This window comes from Sinohyriopsis cumingii, chromosome 6 (genome assembly GCF_028554795.1).
Source record: "Sinohyriopsis cumingii isolate HCF-2022 chromosome 6, ASM2855479v2, whole genome shotgun sequence".
In the NCBI taxonomy this organism is placed as follows: Eukaryota; Metazoa; Mollusca; class Bivalvia; order Unionida; family Unionidae; genus Sinohyriopsis; species Sinohyriopsis cumingii.
The window spans coordinates 19,187,291-19,207,463 of NC_142966.1; the positions used below are offsets into that span (position 1 = coordinate 19,187,291).

Here is a 20,173-nt window from a genome sequence, read left to right on the forward strand (position 1 = left end):
CGTACAGGATAAGTTTCTCTTGAAATGACAAAGTGTAGAGAAAATAAAGCACAGATTAGCAAATTAGTATGTGACTAACTAGCTACTAGCATAAACTGGCAAATCAGAAATATGACTAATTTGCTAAAACAGAAGCTCAGACTTCCACTGACTACATATTATAAATGCTTGATATCGAAAAAGGTGTATATATAGTATAAACAAGAGTCATGGTAACTTCCATGCTCTGAAGCTGCACATAAATCACTGAAACTGACATTCTGCTGAAATGACACAAAACATAAGTTAAAGCAGAAACTAATAATGTATTGAAATTACAAAGTCGCTAAAAACACTGTCATAACAGAGCAGTGAAAGTGTTGTATCAGAAATGTATGGCCCTGTTATGAACTTAAACACAATGCTTAGTTAATAATTAAAGCATAATTCTATCAAAACAGCGAACAAAGTCAAATGTACACTATCTCATAATGATCAAGGTCAACAATAACATGGTGGGATGGTGGTCTTAAAAGACAAAGTCCAAAAAGGTGAGAAAATTACTAAAAAGTTGGCAGAAATTGGAAATAATGCATACAACCTGCAGTAGATCTACAAATCTGCACAATAAATCCAAATGAACACCGGATGGGCCCACAAGAATATGAAATGGCTGAATTGTCAGAGGATGAATTGTATGACTTGTGGCCGGTACAACAGCAAAGCTAAAAACTAGCAACACCTTGTGGTACCAAGAGGAGGTAATGAGCAAGAGTAATTACCTTTGCCTATTGATACAAACAGGGAAAGACAATTTTTTGTCTTTTAGTAAGGCTGGATTCGTGAGGTAGCAGGCTAATATTTCTAACGTAATGTGATTGGGGAACATATTCAAAGGAGAAACAGAACCTGTGTTCAATAACTGAGCACATGATATGAAGGTAAAAGGTGGTATGTAACCTCCTTGTCATGTGAAAAACAAAAGTATCCTTGATGAGACATATCTCTATTGGGCAAAACAAATTTTGAGAAATTCAAGAATATTTCTTTTCACTTTCAAGTGCTGAAACCATCTCTGATATTCTTCAGCCATAATAAAATTTTCATATTAATTGCTATGGTATACATACTGGATGTCAGTTTGGCACTATTTTTATTTTAGGACAAGGTGGACATCATCAGAAGTCTTTTGATAAAAGCCCATGTCATTCAGGCGGAGTAGAGAAAACACTATTTTGAAGGCAGCAATAATGTATATTCGTCTAGAGAGGAGTAGCAATAGCAATCATACTAGAAGTCAAATCAGCACCATTTTTATTCAATATCAATTAAATACTGAACAAGTCTTTTAATATAAACCCATGTTAATATGACCATCCAATGAGGAGGAGTAGCGATAACAAAATTGTTAAGATGGCCACTGCTGGACATAAGATAAGCATCATTTTCATTTAGAACCAACAAAACACCATAAGAAGTCTTTTTCATTTAGGACCAACTAGACTGAGTGTAAACCCAATTTGTATATGTATTTGTATATTCAGGAGAAGTACTGATAACAAGATTTTCAATATTGCTGCCTTGATAGCCATATTGGATGTCAGACTGACACCATTCTTATTTAAGTCCAGCTAGACATCATATAACAACTTTTAGTAAATCCCATATTGATATGACCATCCATTTAAGAGGAGTAACGATAATAAAATGTTCAAGATGGCCACTGTGGATATTTGAGCAGCACTGTTTTCATTTAGAACCAACTAGACCATGAGATGAATGTGTGTGTAAAATTTCAAGGTAGTCTTCAATAACAAACTCAGTGACTCCATGGTTGGTGGCATATGGCATAATATGATAATGAGATGGATCAAGACCTGAAAAATACACCATGCACCTGGTCTGACAGACCTGAAAGCCATGCTTGGACATGCAAGGGTTGATTCACATAATACTGATCAAAACTAATGATTACCACATGTGGTAAATACCTTATTACACATTCATATAATTACAAAATCACAATTACACAATTTGCAACAAGCAATGTTTTCTCCTTTACTAGATGATTCACAAATTGAAACAAGACAGCCAATTGTCCTACCAGTTCTGTTTAATTTTCTTTGTTGAAGAACAGTCTGAATTTTCTACTGTCCTTTTTTATATGACCAGAAAGCTGAATATTACAAAGATGAGACACAGTGATAGTCGCAACTGTTTGTGCAATCTAATATGGTGGTTCAAGGCTGGCATGGTAGCCAAGATTTCAAATGAACCAATTATATTTGAGAACTCTATATCTCTGTATACATATGATACATTTACTCTCAGAATAGAAATGGGTGCCCGTTCTAACTGAAATTGCAAGGAAAACATAAAGGCCCATATCCAGGTCCAAAATACAGGATGAATATGGGGAAAATGGGACACTTGGCAGCTATGCCAAGATGAATATGGGGAAAATGGGACACTTGGCAGCTATGCCATGATGAATATGGAAAAATGGGACACTTGGCAGCTAAGCATAAGCTCTACTGCATTTCATTCAGGTGAACTAAAAATATTTAAAATAAACAAATTGTCTAATTCTAACTTCACTTTCCATACCTTTGCTCTCAGCTGATGCCAGACTGTCACCAACCAAAGCTGGCTCTGATATGTCTTGCTTATCCACTGAAGGATCTATGGCATAACCTGTAAGAATGAAAAACACTTATACCACCATTACTGATGCTACAGCAACTTCAATGACTTGCCATCATATATCACTATGTTTTCATTGTATATTTTAATCTCTCCTCTGTCATGCATTCACCCCAACCTCTCACAGTGGCTCAGGGCTAATAATGCCATATTTGAAATATATATATATCTTTCTAATGGACTTATGACATTTGAATAGCAATTAGTTTAAATTATCACCATAGCTCAAATTTGTGTACATTCAAAAATCTCTGATTCCCTCTGGGGATACGTGGGGCGGGAGCAATGACTGAGACCCCTTGTGCACACGGCACTACCAGATAACTACCAAGTTTAGTGACTTCTGACTTATCAGTTTAGGAGCTGATTTGATCATGAACAAACTGGCGGTATCTGCGTCTATGATTTTATAACTCTTCAGGATTTAAAACTTGCTCAAATCTGAAAATTGCTAAATGTCAGAATTATGAAATATAATATTGACCGTAAAGAACTCTACAAATACATGTGCCAACACTTTTCTAGCATTTTTCAAGCATTGGGTGAATAATACCTGTTGATCATATAGTTTATGATACACTAAAGAACAGAAAAAGGCAAGCGCCTAAACAAATACATTTTACAAATTAAGCTTTGCACTACAAACCTTTAAAGCATTCCAGTAACCAGGTTAACAACTAGCAGACTTAATTTGCTAAATAATTTAAAGATTTATACTTTGTAGTCCATTTCAACAGGCTCTGACTTTAGACCACTGAGCATGCAGTATTAGCCAACTTGGGATGGATGGGTATCCAGCCTGGTCATGTATATCTGGACAGGTTTTGCACTACCTGAAAATACCAGGCATCTGGATCCCAGCAAAATTTTGCTACCCATACATCCTTAATAATGGGATGGACAGATACTGACCCAATCACCTGGACATGGCCATGTTTTGCACTACTAAGTAAAAACTGACCTGGCCAGATAGTTCCCTGCTGGGTACCTGGCAAAACGTCCCTACCCATCCATCCCTACAGGCAACCCAAAATTCACATTTGTCTCATTTTTAATATAAGTAAAATCTGAACATGATTTCTGTACAATTCTGTGCCTCACTTGTTTTACCACTGCTGTATTCCAAAACCTGAAACAACCAAGAGAGCAAGAAAATGGTTCACTGTGATCCAGTTTTTATCCAGTTTTAACGTTGTTTATAAAAGTCCTCAACATAAATACATTTATCAAGTTCAATGCCTTTGCATGAAATACTGTCAGTGAAATAACATATAACACGAAAACTAAATGTAATGACTAGAGTGTGAAAAGTAGGATACTGAGACCTACTTTTCTACCAACAAGTGGTAATCATGATCAATATATCCATCCAGTTTTATGACTACATGCAAAAGTTTTAGAGAATGGACCTAAATATTAAAGTTTAACATTGATGCCTACAGCAAAAGCTACAAGATGCTCTTGAAGGGACAATGACTGATGCTCTATTGGCTAAGAAGAATTTCCAGGATTGGACCACTTTCACAATATGCGTTTCGGACAAGTGGTTGCTCCGGATTTAAATAGAAATGAGACTATCACTGCTGGGTGAATCTTCTCTATACTGACTTGGATGAGCAAATTAGCTAGGGAAAGTCTGAATAATATCATGACATTATGTACTACCATGTCGGCCAATTCTGTGTGTCGGGTAATTCTGTGCAACAATATGTCATTTCTGTAAACTTTGGATCATATGTTATTTTTGTTCAAAACTCCATTTTGTATCAGGAAAGAACGATCATACTTTAATTAAGGAAAGTGATATAAAGTGTACAAAAATATCCCACATTTCGACTCAAAATGCATATGAAAATGTGATTTCTAAATGTCAACATGAAGACCCACTCCATGACCTTCTTCAACTGACAACCCAGAAAATCAGATTTACTATGTATCTTTTAGAATCATATAAAAAAATTATATAAAAGATGGAAATGTATACCTTAAAAGAATACTGCATTTTAATCCAAGTTTCCAATTTTGCAAGAATTTGTCACACACATACAAAATTGTCTGCCACCCAACATGTCAACTTGCCACTAGAACATAAATTCTCAAGAAATTCCCTGGCATACAGTCCATTTCTAAATTCTTAAGTAATTTTTCCCATTCAGCAAGACATTGTAAACACATTACATCCTATTCACTGTTGTTTCTCTTCCACATAATAGCTTTTTTTTTTATTAAATGTTGAACTTTACTAACTTTTTTTTACAAGATTGGTTTAGTTTGCTTAATATCTCTTGCCATTTATTGGCATTATTATGTTGAATTATGTAAAACTAGCGATAAACCTGACCTGATCACTCGGCTGAAATGCTGACAGAAACAGTCAATAGTAATCATTCAATTTCTATAGCCAGATGGATAAACATTATATCTTTTCAAAGCTGTGTGCAGAATAGGCCAACATATCACGAGTTATGAAAACACGGAAGTGGTATCACATGTGTCCAAAATTAATATTATTTTAAACAGAATATTCCAGTGACAATTGCCTCTTTTCAAATGGTAAGCATTGCTGTATTTTATTTTCATCAATCGGTTGAATTCGGTATGAGTTTTGCTTCAACATTGGTTACGGAAACCTTAGGTGTGCAGAAATGCCCGACAGCATTGTATATGTACTTATAGTGATGACAAACAAATATGACTATTCAGAATAATAATAATAATAATAATAATAAACATATTCCCAATATGTTATTTTTTTTTACATTTTTTGTTTATCTTAGTTTGCACTAAACCAACTTAAGCAAGTTCTTTTTAAGTTTTCATAATATTTGGCAATTCATGTTGAGAGGTATATACAGGTTAGCTATCAGAGCAAATGTTTGGAAGCATGCAGTTTAAATAAACTGTAACTATAATCAGTGGAAAACAATTACTGCTCTTGCAGATTTAGAAGATAGCAGCTGTTTTTCATGGATGCAATCACTTTTCACGTATACAAAAAAAGTCATGCCTTTCAGTGAAAAATGAAAATGTAATTTCTTTTATTAAAATTTGTTCCTTTTATCACTGTTTTTATTTTCTCTACTAAATAGTCATACATCTGATGGAAATTCATTGCTGATAGTCACGTTTGCTCAGCCACAGTTCGTAAGTCGTGTATAAACTAAGGTATTATTATAAGCCATAGTTGATGTCTAAACATTGCCGTAGGCTAGAGTTAATCTCATAAGCAAGGTTACCATGACCAGAGAGAAGATCCAGCATCCTGAATTGGTACAGGTATGAGATCGAGCAACTTCCCAACTATGTGTTACAGTTTAGTCCTAAGATCAGAGGAACCCGCGAGGGAAAAGAGGCATGTTCTAAATCTGTCCCCACGTGAACAGACAGCGAGAAGGACATTGTCCGCTAAGTTTAATTGGATCGGGCCAAAGCGACACCCAATCAGACTTGTAATAAAAATTTTGATCCGAATTATAACTTCTAACTAGCAAGCGAAAATTTAGTCTCGCCTAGAAAGATTGCTGAGCATACAGGGTTACTCCAAGGAAACCACTTGTAATTTGGCGATAAAACTTAGAGAGAAGATTCTCAGGAAAGACAAAGCTTCCTAAAGGTCAGTAAGTTACATGTTCAATTTTTGCGGAATATTACAGCATTGTAATTGTAATTATGTGTAGTATGTATACTTAATTACTAGAATCGTTTAACACATAGAATTACCTTTGTAGTGTTTAATTTACATAAGTATTTGAGAAATGAACTCGAGTATTATGTAGAGAATTAAGTAATTGTTAGCTTGTGGTCAGAATCAATTTTGTAATTAGCTATTAGGTTACTACATAGTAAGCTAGTGCATTTATTCATGTTATATGTTAGATTTTACACATGCCTGAATTGTGAATTTGGAAAATGGTTAAGTGTTTAAGATTAGTTAAAATGGATGTACAGATATATCAGAGCATGGATATTTGAATATTTGTGTACTTTGCATGAGTTGTAATGTAAAGAAATGTGTCTGATTGCTGTGATATTGTTTAGTATAATGGGATTAGGAATATATACTGATGTAATGCAATTTATTGATGTATGTATGAGAAGTATCTGACACTGCTTTTATTATGACATTGTTTTACCATACAAGAACATATGAGGATTTCGATGTAAATGAATACGTGACCATAGAAATTTAATAGCCGTTATCTGATGATGGACTGGGTGTAGTGTGAAATGAGAGGGCTAAGGAAAATATTGTACCATCCTTGTGTTTTCACAGGAAGCATTTCTGGGGGACAGAACTTCCAGTTAAGTCCCGAGTCTCTAAGAAGGTATATGGAAGTGAGACTAGCAGAGCATTCGGAGTCGACAAGTCTAGTCAGTGGAGAAAGTCGAGGAGGAGAAGAAAAAGAAGGAGGAAGAGCATAGAGAAGTCGATGAGGAGAAGGAATTTGGAGAAAGTCGGGAGGCAGAGGAGAAGGAATTGGAGGAATAGGAGAGAAGAATATACAGATGAGTAGAATACAAGGACAGGTGGAAAGCTATCTCACACTACTAATCAAATGATGAAATAGGCTATCACAGGGTCGAGCAGAAGGAGAGTAGTTGGGGAATTTTAATCATTTGATTATTGTATTGCCATTAAATTGTTATTCATTGGATTTCACTTTTTTGCATATTCAATCATTTAACCATTGGCATTGCTGACTGGGGGCTCAGGGCTTTTCATCTATCTCTCACTAATTTAACTTTCAGGTAAAATTGAGCTTGGGTGGGACTTCTATAATAATTTATATAGCATATTGGGAGCATCCCACCCCAACCACAACACCTACCACAGTGGTCGCATAACAACCCCATCATGACACACTGGTAATAATTTTAAATCTCCAGTCCATTTTGCATTTTCAGAGAGCCAAAACAGATTGTGAAATGTTGGATGTCAACATCACACTTAGATACTTTAACTGCAAGGCATCCTTTTTCCTGCAAATTAGGGCATAGGTGTGAGATACTAGTCATTCAGATTTAAAATTTCTTTTAATTGTTTGACAGTTAAACACTGTAAATCCTCTAGGCTTTAATGTATATACTTCTCACATTTGTACATTTTGATTGTTTGTAAATCTCCCAGCAGTGAAAACTTTGTTTTGGAATTGCTGAGTGTTGTCTTCTGATGGAACAGCCCATGTTGATATGACATTTCATTCTGTAGGAGTAACAATAAGATTTTCAAGATGAGTGCCATGGTGGCCATAATAGATAACGGGTTGGCACCAATTCCATTTAATTCAAACTAGACAATACAATGTCATTATGACTAGCAATCTAGAAGAAGTTGTGACATGAAGATTTTCAAGACAGCCATAGTGGCAGACGTATTAGATGTTGTGCTGGCACCATTTAATTTATGACCAACTAGACATATTAATAAGTCTATCACTGAAAACTGCATGTTGTTATGACCATTCATTCAGGAGAAACAATAATAAGATTTTTAAGATGGCAACTGTTGCAGCCATATTGAATGTCTGAATGTCATTATTTTCATTTAGTACCAACTAAACATCATAAGAAGTTGCTTAGTAAAAACTCCATGTTGATAAGGCCATCCACTCAGAATGGCTACATCAGATCAACACCATATTCATTTTGGACTAACTTGGTATCACAAGAAGTCTTCTGAAGAATACTCCTTGTCAATATGACAGGGGGAATAGAATAACAAGATTTTCATAATGGCCACTTTAGACATCAGTCTCAGACCAATATCATTTAGCACCAACTAGACATCATAAAATATCTTTCAGTAATATAACCATCCATTCTGGAACCAGATCAGTACCATTTTTGCTCAGGAACAACTAGACATCATAAATAGCTCTGGTGAAAAGCACTTATCAATATGACTTTCTGTTCAGAAGGAGAAACAAGAACAAGATTTTCAACATGGCCACTGTGGCAGTCACAGTGGATCTCAAATCGGCACCATTTTCATTTAGGACCAACTAGACAAGAAGAAGTCTTCAAATGAAAACCACATACTGATAAGACCATCCATTTAGGGGGAATAGCAATAACAAGATTTCCGTGATGGCCACTGCGGCATCCATACTGGGCCCAACTAACACATGGGATGAATGCTAGTGTAATGGTCTGATGGATAACGGACAACAGACCAACCCACAGGCTCTAATGGTCACAGACAATACCAGAGATGGCAACAAGACTGGAAATGTGATACATATGTCTCATCTCTTTATGCCAGACGCATTAGTCTAGAAACAGATAAAAATTAAAAAGCTACCATATCCATGAAATACTATTTTACCATAGCTTGTAAATGTTCGCCTTTGGTTCTCAAACTGGAAGTCACTGACATGAGCTGGCTCCACAAAACCTGAAAGCATATTCCTAGGGGCTGACATCTGCTGAGTTTTAAATGGATTTTCTGGGCCTACCTGAAAGAAAGAAGAAGAAAAAAAAATTATATATATATATATATAGAATCTCTCTATGGTCACAAACAGAAAGAAGCAAAACCATCAAGTTTTGTCAAATTTAACAAACAATATAATTATGAAGGTTATAAATGCAACTATGAGAGAAACTCAGCGTGATGTTATCATGATGGTGTCATCCACTACTCCTTCAAATAATTCACAATGATAATATTATTGTCCAAATAATGAGCATTTTCTGTTTCCACGGAACAATCCAAACAAAGTTTTTCCTCTCAAATAATATCTAAGTATAAGATAAAACACATCTGAGGACTTACAAAAGGAACACATAAAATCAGAATGACTCCAAAAATAGGAATGAATCTGATTGCTCAGTTCATTCCTTATATATATATATATATATATATATATATATATATATATATATATATATATATATATACCCTCTATTGCAACTATATTTCACAGCATACCCCACATGATGGCTCTTATTGCTCAATTTATCTCAAACTTGCCTATTCATGTGACCTAGTCCAACCTATGGGATGTTACTGAATTATTATAGAACCTTAAAATTCCCATCAGCCAATGAAAACTTAACCCAAAGACGTCATTAAGTCTTATTATTAAGATTATTTTAAGTAACTGTCAACACATACCTATGCATCTATTTTTAGATCATATGTAATATTAGAAACTCGGGCCATGGAGGCAAAATCTAACTATAAATATTCTGTAAAATTTACAACCATGAATAAAAATTACACAATTTTTTTTTTATAAAATCATGTACCAGGAGTTACAACACACACATACACATTGATGGCTTGGAGGGTTGCCTAAGTAAAACCTAAGAAGAACATAACTCTAGATATATTGCTATTCAGTCCTTTTACTTTAAATATACTTACTGATCTAGAGAATTTATATTAAGACTGAAACATTATTTGAGACTTTAAATTTGTGATTTGTGTAAAAGCATTTTCTACTATTGTTTCAAATAATACAGATAATTGAACAATATCTGAGGCCTAAACATTTACGTGAATTTGAGTTGCCTCATTTGACATTTCTTACAGCCCTGAAAGGCAAGTGAATCTAAAATTTGTAATGAATTTTACAGACATATTACACAGTTTGATACTATTATTAAAGGGGGGCCCCGAGTGGCTGAGTGGTCTAAAGCGCTCTTCGTTACGGATCACTGCCATCTCACCTCTGTCTGCGGCGGTTCGAGTCTAAGATTCAGCCAATGTGGGCATGTGAGAAAGCTTGCCAGTAGCTTCTCGTGGGTCGGTGGTTCTTTCCGGGGTTTTCCAGGTTCTTCCTCCACCATTAATACTGGTCGCCACGTATAGCCTATCGTGCTGAAAAATGGCGTTAAACCCCACAACAACAACAACAACTATTATTAAACTGCTTTTAGTAAAAGTAGAACTCACACTATCCCAAAGGAACAGATGGTCTAAAACATCTCCAAGCCATATAGATATACTGTAGATTACTCCACTTTGTCACAAGTGTTCTGAATTGGGTTAGCTCATCAAAACAGGTTGTATGGTGCCAAAGAATCGATGTTTTGGGGAAAAAAATATTTGGTTTATGGAACTAATACTGAATATTTGTGCCCCTTGTTTTTTGGATTGACAGTTTTTTTGGGTCTGTTCCTCCTTCCTGCATCTGTCTCACATAATTTTTGTCAAAAGAGATTAGAAATAATAATAGTCTTTGTCGGCAACTGTGGCAACACCATCAAATCAGTGTCAACTTTTGTCAAAGTTTACCTTTGAACAAAAAGCAAGACATAGTATTCCATCAATTTCTGTTTTTGTTGGTGCTAACAGCACTTTTAACACATTATTGGCTATATCATGCAGGTGAATGGGAACTTAGTGCCATTCTCAAGAACGCAAAGAGGCAGTCAACGAGCTGGTATAAAACCTGTGACATTTGGATTACATGTCAGATGTTCTAACAACTGCAGCTTACCTTGGTGGCATCTCTGTTTGCGTTTATGTATTTAACTGTAGAACTGTGCTTTCTTATGTGTCTTCTTATAAGCATCGGTAGTGAAGCTAAAATATGACATGAGTGCAACACTCACATCAAAATCTGACTTAAATTTTTTTACTGGAGAAAAATAGCAGCAAGAACCAATTCTGGAACTAAAGTACGTATCAATTTGATCAATTTTGCAGCATATTAAATGCATAGGTGTAAAATAAAATGACGAACAATGCAAAGCAGGTAGTCCAGTGAACTTCAAATGATTAATAACACAAAGAAGTTAGTCCTGTGAACTTCACAATTATGAATAATCCAAGTAGGTAGTCCACTGAAGTTTAAATGATGAATAATCCAAAACAGGAAGTCCAATGAACTTTAAAATGATGAATAATGCAAAGTAGGAAGTCCAGTGAACTTCAAATTTGACATTAGCAAGCATGAGAGATTTTGGACAATTTTCACAATGTAACAGGCATTTTTAATATGTGATTAAATTAATGTTAAAATCCAATTGTTCATTTAGCAATTTAAAAATAAAGTCAGCAGTAAACTCACTGATTATCTTATTTTTTAATCCCAAAGACTGAAAAAAGATAAATTAGATCAACATGGTTTTTAGATGTCAAATCCAGATCAGTTTTACTGTAATCAGCAACACAAATTAGCAAGATACCTCCATGATCAGGCTAGGTCCACGGTTAGTATTTTTTGGGGTCATCCGTATTCAAACAGGAAAACTGTACAGCAGTGTTGTACCTTGTGCAAGCCTAGCAGACATTTTCAAACCCCAAAGAATTACATGCAACAGTTTGCTTGGTTTAAACATCTGTCAGAAAAGTCAGAGGAAACTTTGAACACTAAGATATTTCACAAGACATCTCTCTCCCTTGTTATAGCAAACATTGCCAGAAAAGTTAGAGAAAACTCTCTGGTTTTGTTTCAGACTCCTACCTCATGTTCCAAGAAACATGTGCCACAAAAAAATAAAAGTAAACTCTAAATGCTAAGGCATGGCCACACATTCTTCCCTCCTATTCCAGCAAACAATTGCCGCAAAAATATGGGAAAACTATAAACACTGCCTCAGTGTTCCATCAAACATGTGAAAGTCAGGGAAAACTAAATACTAAGTCATTGTCTCAGACTCCTTCCTCATGTACAAGCTAACATCTGAACTTGGCAAATGGTCTGTAATCCCTGTGTATTAAATCTTCAGTATTCTAACAAATACCTGAGGTGCAAACAGGACACCATACTTTGGGTTGTACTTCACTTCTTTTGTTGTTGCATCAATTCGGAGTTGATCTCCTTTGCTATCCTACAAAAATATTAATAGCACAGTTAAATAAAATCAAATGAATGTCATTATTTACAGCCATGACTTTAATTCATGATACAATGACAGCCTATTATTTGTACACTAACAGGAATAGATCCGAAGTACAATTTACACTGGAAAATAGATATCTGGTTCAGACATTTTCAAAATATACCCACATATTTTCTTATATTTATAATTATTATTTTTAGAGAAGAAAGATAATGAATTTGCATCATTCAAGGAATCCTTCAGATGCATCCACACAAACCAGGACAGCTGAAAACCTCTGTCAAGACCATTTACCTAAATCAGAGTCCTGACTATTAAATTATTTATTCTGGTCAAAATTCAACCGTAAATGCAACCCAAAAAAATTAATGTTTCCATTATAGTCAATGAAGGAATAAAATACAAGCAGTAACCTATGATTTGATCCCAAGGTAAATTATGTCTGGTTTTCAAATGGTATTATCATTCTGTATCGATTTGCCACTAACTGTATCAATATGTGTACTGTTACAGCAAAAGTACTGATGTTTTGATATATCAATGAATTGTTTCACCCCTAGTAATAATAACAATAATAATAATAATAATAATAATGACCTAATTTAAAGAGGGTAACACAATTAGCTAAAAACTAATCTACCTTGAGGCCCTCATACAAAGGAATTCATTTATTTTAGCTGTACATCACATGCTGCAACACACATCATTAAAAATGTATCTGTTGTGACTTTATAACTCTTCCTCATTTAGCTCCTGCATAGTTATCTCGCTTAAATGCAGTTGAGTACCTGGTTCTGTCCTCATCAAACTGACAATCTAACTTTGCACTCTGATAGTGCATGACACGAACGCTAAAGTAGTATCGAACGTATGTTTATTTCCCCAAATGTCATAATTTCGGTCAACAGAAGAAAAAACACAATTGTTATCATGATACCTTCTGGAGTAAGACTACTACTATGTTGGTAACAGCATAGGGACTCATATTGTTGTTTATAATTTACCTATCAGACATGCATATACTATAAAAAGCTACAAGGGAGAACACTTCTCTCCTTTCTTGCATGACCTATTTAAGAATCAAAGTTGATTTTTCAAGGTACATTTTGTGTAGGAAAATAAATTTGGTACCGATGTCATGCTCAGGCATTTGACATTGTATGCCTATCCAACGTTTGGTTTACCTTAAAGGAATGCAGATCATACAACACACTGGATGGAACCCTTTGTTTTCATGTGACATCATCAAATGTGTGCACTTCCATGTCGGCCACTTTGATTCCCTAGCCACACAAAATGGCAACTAACAACAGTGTTTATCCCAGAAAATTATGAAGGCATATCTCATTTTGTGTGTAAGGATATCCTTATACATCATATTCTGTTAGGTATGTCAATTGCTTGAGACTGAATTCGTGACTTTTTCCTTTTTTTTCTTCACAAAAATAACACTGACATCTGTAACCATCTTTGTTATTGTTTCATCTACAATTAGATCCATCACTAAATCATGCATAAACAAATGCATACACAAACTAGTAGAAACACAGAATGACTTTTAGTTATCATAGGCTGAAATCAGTCATTTGATTATAATTCACATTAAAAATCAAATCATTAATATATAATTTCAGATTTCTAAAAGCATTTCAAGAATACTCAGTTTTGACATTTGACATAAAATCATGTTCCATTAATGATTTATTTTAATACAGTGAAGATGAAACAACATCTTTAAAGGCACAGTAGTGTAGCTGAAGGTGAATTTTCTTACAAAAATGTTGGGACGTTTTTGTATATCAACAGATTAAATACTATTTAAAAGGCAATTCTGAGGTCATATCAGGTACATAGAGGTTCTCATTATGAAATACAAGCTCTCTGAAATCTTCATACATAGAGTAAGGAATCTATCGTCTCCATCTTGAAACTCCACTCTGCAGTGATCGGCAAATCCCAAAAGAATAACACATAATTCCGGCGACCAAAATTTGCATAATTATATGCCAAATTTTAAACACTGAAGTTGATGAAGTAAAACACAAGCACACTACGAGACTGTGCAAAATGTCAACAACGGTAAGTATGATCTTCTCATCTTGTTCATTTCTCCTTATCCTTTTCCTTTCTACTTTTAATTTTGAGAGGAAACATTGAAATTTATGTAGAACTACTTTTACAGTTATATTTAAATAGTTTTTTGTGTGGTACAAGAATGATTTAAATAGACATGCTTAGTACAGTATTGCCAAAACTGGCAGATACTTGATTTATTGTTTAGTATTTACCCCCCCTCAATTTTACAAACAAAAGCATTTTGGATATTTAAACATGCTCAGAACTTAGTAATTTCATTAATCAATTAATAAATTCTAACCAGACTGTCACCAGTGGACCCCTAACACTTGCCTTTCTGGCATTTTAAACAAAGCAGAGAAGAATTTGTGTTCTGCTTCTCCAAGTTAATACTTTACACACACACAAGGTTTTCAATAAGAGTTTTATTAAAATCTGCGACTGGAGTATGGAACCCAGGTCCAAAACTCAGGTCCAGATCATAAACAAGTACACACACACACAAACGTACAGTCACTTTCACTTGAAGTTTGACCACCGTTTTATTTTTGTGGATGTTTATTCTGTACTATGCACGCTGAGTAAATAGACACATAAACTTTGTTTTGGTGCCAATTCAAGGAAAGTAGGGGCCCTTTTTAAATTTTGGATCCCCCAACACTTGATCTGATCCAGCCCAGAAAACTTCCATCAAATCACAACCTCGCATGTACTAATTTTTGATTCTCAATTAGTACTATATTCCTATAAGTTTGATAAGTAATCAAGAATGCATTAGTTGTCAAATTATGAAATACTGTTACATATTAAAATTCATTAGAGAGACAATGGACCACAGTAGCAATTGTAATAGAGAAGATACACACCGAATGATAAGCTCAGATGTAGAAACTTTGTTTTATTACCCAGACTCAAATCAGTTTCAAGCTCAAGTCCAGAGCAACCTTTAAGAGGGAGAAGGAGAGGAAGGACGAGGCGTGGAACAAAAACCAGAGGAGAAGGACATGCTGTGCAGCCTGAAAATTGAGCGGGCCAAGCTCTACACGTTGCTCAAACAAGGCAGACAAGAATGAGCGTAATTGTTTATTTATATCTTGCAAAACAAGTATCGATACACACTGAAAAATATTTGGTACTTGGCAAAGACTCTAATATCTACAAGTCAGTAGTGTTTTGTACAACTTTTTACCAAACAATGTATGTTTAAACTGCTTTACATTTTGTTGCTACTCACCACCCCACCCCAATACCATTTGATAAAGGAAGACCATGCACAGATACCGGAGAAAATGAAGGCCACCTCATTATATGGCCACTTTATATACACCTCTCCCTTGATAACTCGCGCACGTGGTCCAAAAACATAGACCGCACTATACAAGAAGCACGACCAAAGGACCTAAAAAAATTGAAAAAAAATCGCTTTGACATCGAGAAAACTATGAGGGGGGGGAGCGGCGTTAGGGAACTGGGATGTTTATTCACTTAATCCTCATTTTACAATCAAGTCAACAACAAACTTTAATAACACGCTTTTTCTTGTGATTGTTATGAAACTAAATACAAAAGGAAATAGGAAAAATACACAAAACTATCACTTATAGATCGTTCCAAAAGTTTAGTTAAGAACAATTTCTCGATAACCTATTAAAGTTTCATGGAATATAATCCAAAATTTTTATGACATAGATGAAACTCTGAGGGTATGGACTGACTTATTTATTGATGCAGTCTCTAAGCATGCACCACTGAAAGTACATCGAGTAAAGTATGAAATCCAACCTAATTGGATTACTACTGAAATCCTAGATGCTATGAAGACATGTGACCAATTGAAGGCTATGGGAAACCATGCACAATATAAGGTATGGAGAAATAAAATAACAAGTATGATTACAAAAGCTGAAAAAACTTATCAGTCGATGCTAGAAAACAAAAAGAGCAACACAAACTCCATTTGGAAAGTCTTCAATAAACTCACTGGAGGAACACACAAAGATCAGACAAATAAAATTCACTCACTTCTGGTTAATGACAACAAAGTCACTGATGACACTGACACTGCAAATGTTTTTAATGATTTTTTAACCAACATTACCACTAAGTTAGAAGAACCAATGATAGAAAATAACTTTAATGAACTGAAACAGTTCAGCAGCAGCAAAATCCCAAAGGAGGTTTGTTTCTCTATCCCACCAGTATCAAAAAATTTTGTTAAAAAATGTCTCAGTAAACTTATTACCAAGAAAGCTACTGACTTGATCAGATTGGTGCACCACTCATTAAAACTTCTGCCTCATCTGTCCCCAAAATATGGAAAATTGCAAAAGTTAATGCCTATGCACAAATCTGGTTCTAAGAATGATGCTGATAAGCACCAGCCAATTTCAATGCTACCAAACATGTCAAAATTGATTGAAAAATATGTTGATGACTCATTCATGTCATTTAACCAAACATTTACTGTTACACCATAATCAATTAGGCTTTAGACAGAAACATTCATGTGAGACTGCCTTGATCTCCATAACTGATAAATGGCTTCGAGCACTTGATCAAGGTCTGATAATAGGATCTGTATTTGTAGATTTCAGGAAAGTTTTCAACAGGGTGGATTATGAAATCCTTCTGAAGAAACTGAAAATTTACCAATGTGATGAAAGCACAGTTAAATGGTTTACTTCATACTTACATGAAAGAACACAACATGTTTATATAAATAATGTTCTGTCTGAACCTGGAACAATTAGACAAGGAGTACCACAAGGTTCAGTTCTAGGTCCATTACTATTTCTATTATTTATTAATGACCTACCATTTTTCAGTAAGGGACTCAATATCATCTACAGATCTCATAGTAGTTGACACAACATTGTCAGACATCCAAAACACAAAGCATGAACTAGAAATTTCTTTGCAGGATGCCCTAAACAAACTGGATTAACTGGTGCACATGCAATGGCATGGTGGTAAATACTGGTAAAACTAAAATATTACTTATCTCAACATGGCAAAAAAGAACAAATCTTGATAGCGATGAACTATGTCTGACATGGAAAGATAACAATTTGCAAATGGTCCTTCATGATAGAATACTTGCTGTTTTGGCAGACAATAACCTATCATGGACTGAACATATCAAACACATCAGTAAAAAAGTTAATTCAAGTTTATGGCTTCTCAGTAGGATAAGACATTTTCTACCTGAAAGGTGCAGAAAACTATTTATAACAGTTACATATAACCCTATATAGACTAATGTAATAAGGCATGGGGTAATTCAAATGATATAAACATAACAAAGCTAGCACATCTCAAACAATAGCATTCAGGCTAATATTAATCCAGAAATAAAGCAAGGAAAATTGAACTGGTAAGTTAAAAATATTACCTATTAAAAACTGAATTGGATTTCGAAAACCAAACTGTACAAAATTCCAAAACCAAATAAGGAATTATTCAAAAAAAGTTTTCAATACTCTGGAAATTTGATCTGGTATAGTATTCCAGTTGACATTAGAAATTGTGTTACCCTCTTTAAATAAAGTAATTATTATTATTATTATTATCTATTTTGTCTTTGTCAGTCACTGTACTTAATGATATAAGGGTATTGGTTTAGGAGTTCAAGCAACCATATGTAGCAAAATACAAGAGTGATGTAAATAAATGCTTGTGGTGCAATTTTAAATTCCTGTGGTAATCAAAATGATAAATAGCCAAATATACAAATATTTAATATTGTTATGGTTGACTTGCCCTTTTTCCGATTTTAGTAATAAATTTAAAATTTTTATTTTTTAAAAAAATACAAATTGGTAACAAAAAGTCTATTTAATCTTACTTTAGAGTTCAGCGATTAGACCTGACTAGATTTCAGTTTTATAAAAAAAATTAGACCTGTACAAAATTCATATATCAATTTAAGTCTTCTAAAATAATGACTACACTTTTATTCTTCTGTTTTAAATGTGATGCATGTCTTAAGGTGTTTTTCTAATAAACATAAGAGCTTAAGTAGCTTAAAATGTTTTATTTGTCCAGAATTTAGACTGACATGAAGGCTTGCAAGGAACATACTTTTCTTTTCATATTTGATCTAATATTTTGGGAAAGAAGTTTAACTGCCCAGTCTGCTTGGCATTAAATTTGGCCACCTCTGAACTGGTGATTACTGCAAATGATTTCTGTAGTAAAAATTTCACCTGATGCAATGGCAATTTTGAAACTTCTTTAATTCTTTCAATAACTTTCATGTATTCCTTTATTGTCAAAGCTTACAAGTTTTACGTATAAAATATGTATCACAAAAGGTATGAATAACTTGACAGGTAATGTTAGTTACATTACAGAAAACCTCTTTCTGTATACAGGATATGTGTAGCCGCTGACTATGAATGTGTAACTTGCACTTTGTACCGATAAAATCAAAATACTGCATCCATTTTTTACACACAGAATAAAAACTTTGGTAGTTACTTCTACAATACAACATTTGCAGTGACTTCTATTTCCAAGGTGGACTTGCGAAGATTGATAATTGATGTAAATACATGATTGTTGCAAATGCTGAAACTTCCATGGTATCATGATTATAGCTTTCAAGCTTTTTGTACCACATGCAAACAGGGATTCAGTATGCTTAATCGTTTAAACAAATTCCAGGAGATCGTAAGTGTGGAGCCAGACTAGCTGAAGGAACTGGTCATACAGATGTTGCAGTTCCACCTCACCTTGTCTTTAATGTACTGGAGCCAGGTTCAAGGCAGTATGGTGGTTATCACCCATCTTCCAATACAGGATTAACAGAATGGTGTGTAGAAAATGTAGGGAGATGCCCACAAACATGGAATCAGTGTTGTGAGAAACAGCTCTGTTCATTACCAGCAAAAGTCACTTTTGCAGATAATGAATATATCAAGTTTTGTTTAGAATGTGTACTGTCACTTTATGCATTATTCTTAACATGCTTAAGAGTTTATGTAACATAAGTTTCAAGACTTTTAGCGAGACTGCTTACCAAATGAGACTAATGATTAGATTATTTCTTTGCAACCATTGTGAATGAATTTTAAAACTGTAAGCTGCCCAAAAACAGACATGCAAATGATAACGACTTTTTAATTACAACTGACCCTCATCGAGTATAGTCCTTTCGTTACCTTGTTTCAATGTGGGTACCTCACTATGCTAAACAAATCTAAGCTGATGATGATGCAAGGATAAAATTCTTGTGTAAATGTTATCTTCATCTGCAATCAGTCATTCCTATTTTGATCGCAGTGCAGGAGTCTCTGACTTCTAGAAATGCTTTCCAAAAACTTTGAGCTGTCCACCTTAACACAAACTACACTTAATATCAGTTCTAGATGTGATGGTGCTCATGTCAAAATAAAAACTGTTTGCAGTTTTGATCCAAGTGTTTTCTTTACAGAAAAATTTGCTGATGGAAGAGGAATAAAATTGAGCAAGTGCATGTGCCTATTACTTTTAAAATATATGTTTGTTTACAATTTTGAAATTGCATATTACAAATTGGAATAATTTTTCATGATTTTCAAGTTCTAATCCTTGATAAGGCTGCAGTTACCAGGATGTACAGACAGAATGTTCTTGTCCT

General features: G+C 34.5%; 1 protein-coding gene across 1 annotated transcript in view; it reads right to left on the bottom strand.

The window, feature by feature from the left end:
• LOC149796457 (pre-mRNA-processing factor 17-like) overlaps positions 1-20,173 on the bottom strand; it is an 87,140-nt gene that overhangs the window by 58,068 nt on the left and 8,899 nt on the right. The window contains exons 2-4 of the mRNA XM_089961163.1: positions 12,379-12,465; positions 9,008-9,137; positions 2,587-2,673 (exon numbers count right to left, since the gene is read on the bottom strand). Of these exons, the coding sequence (XP_089817289.1) occupies positions 2,587-2,673; positions 9,008-9,137; positions 12,379-12,465 (304 nt within the window). The remainder of the gene's footprint in view (positions 1-2,586; positions 2,674-9,007; positions 9,138-12,378; positions 12,466-20,173) is intronic.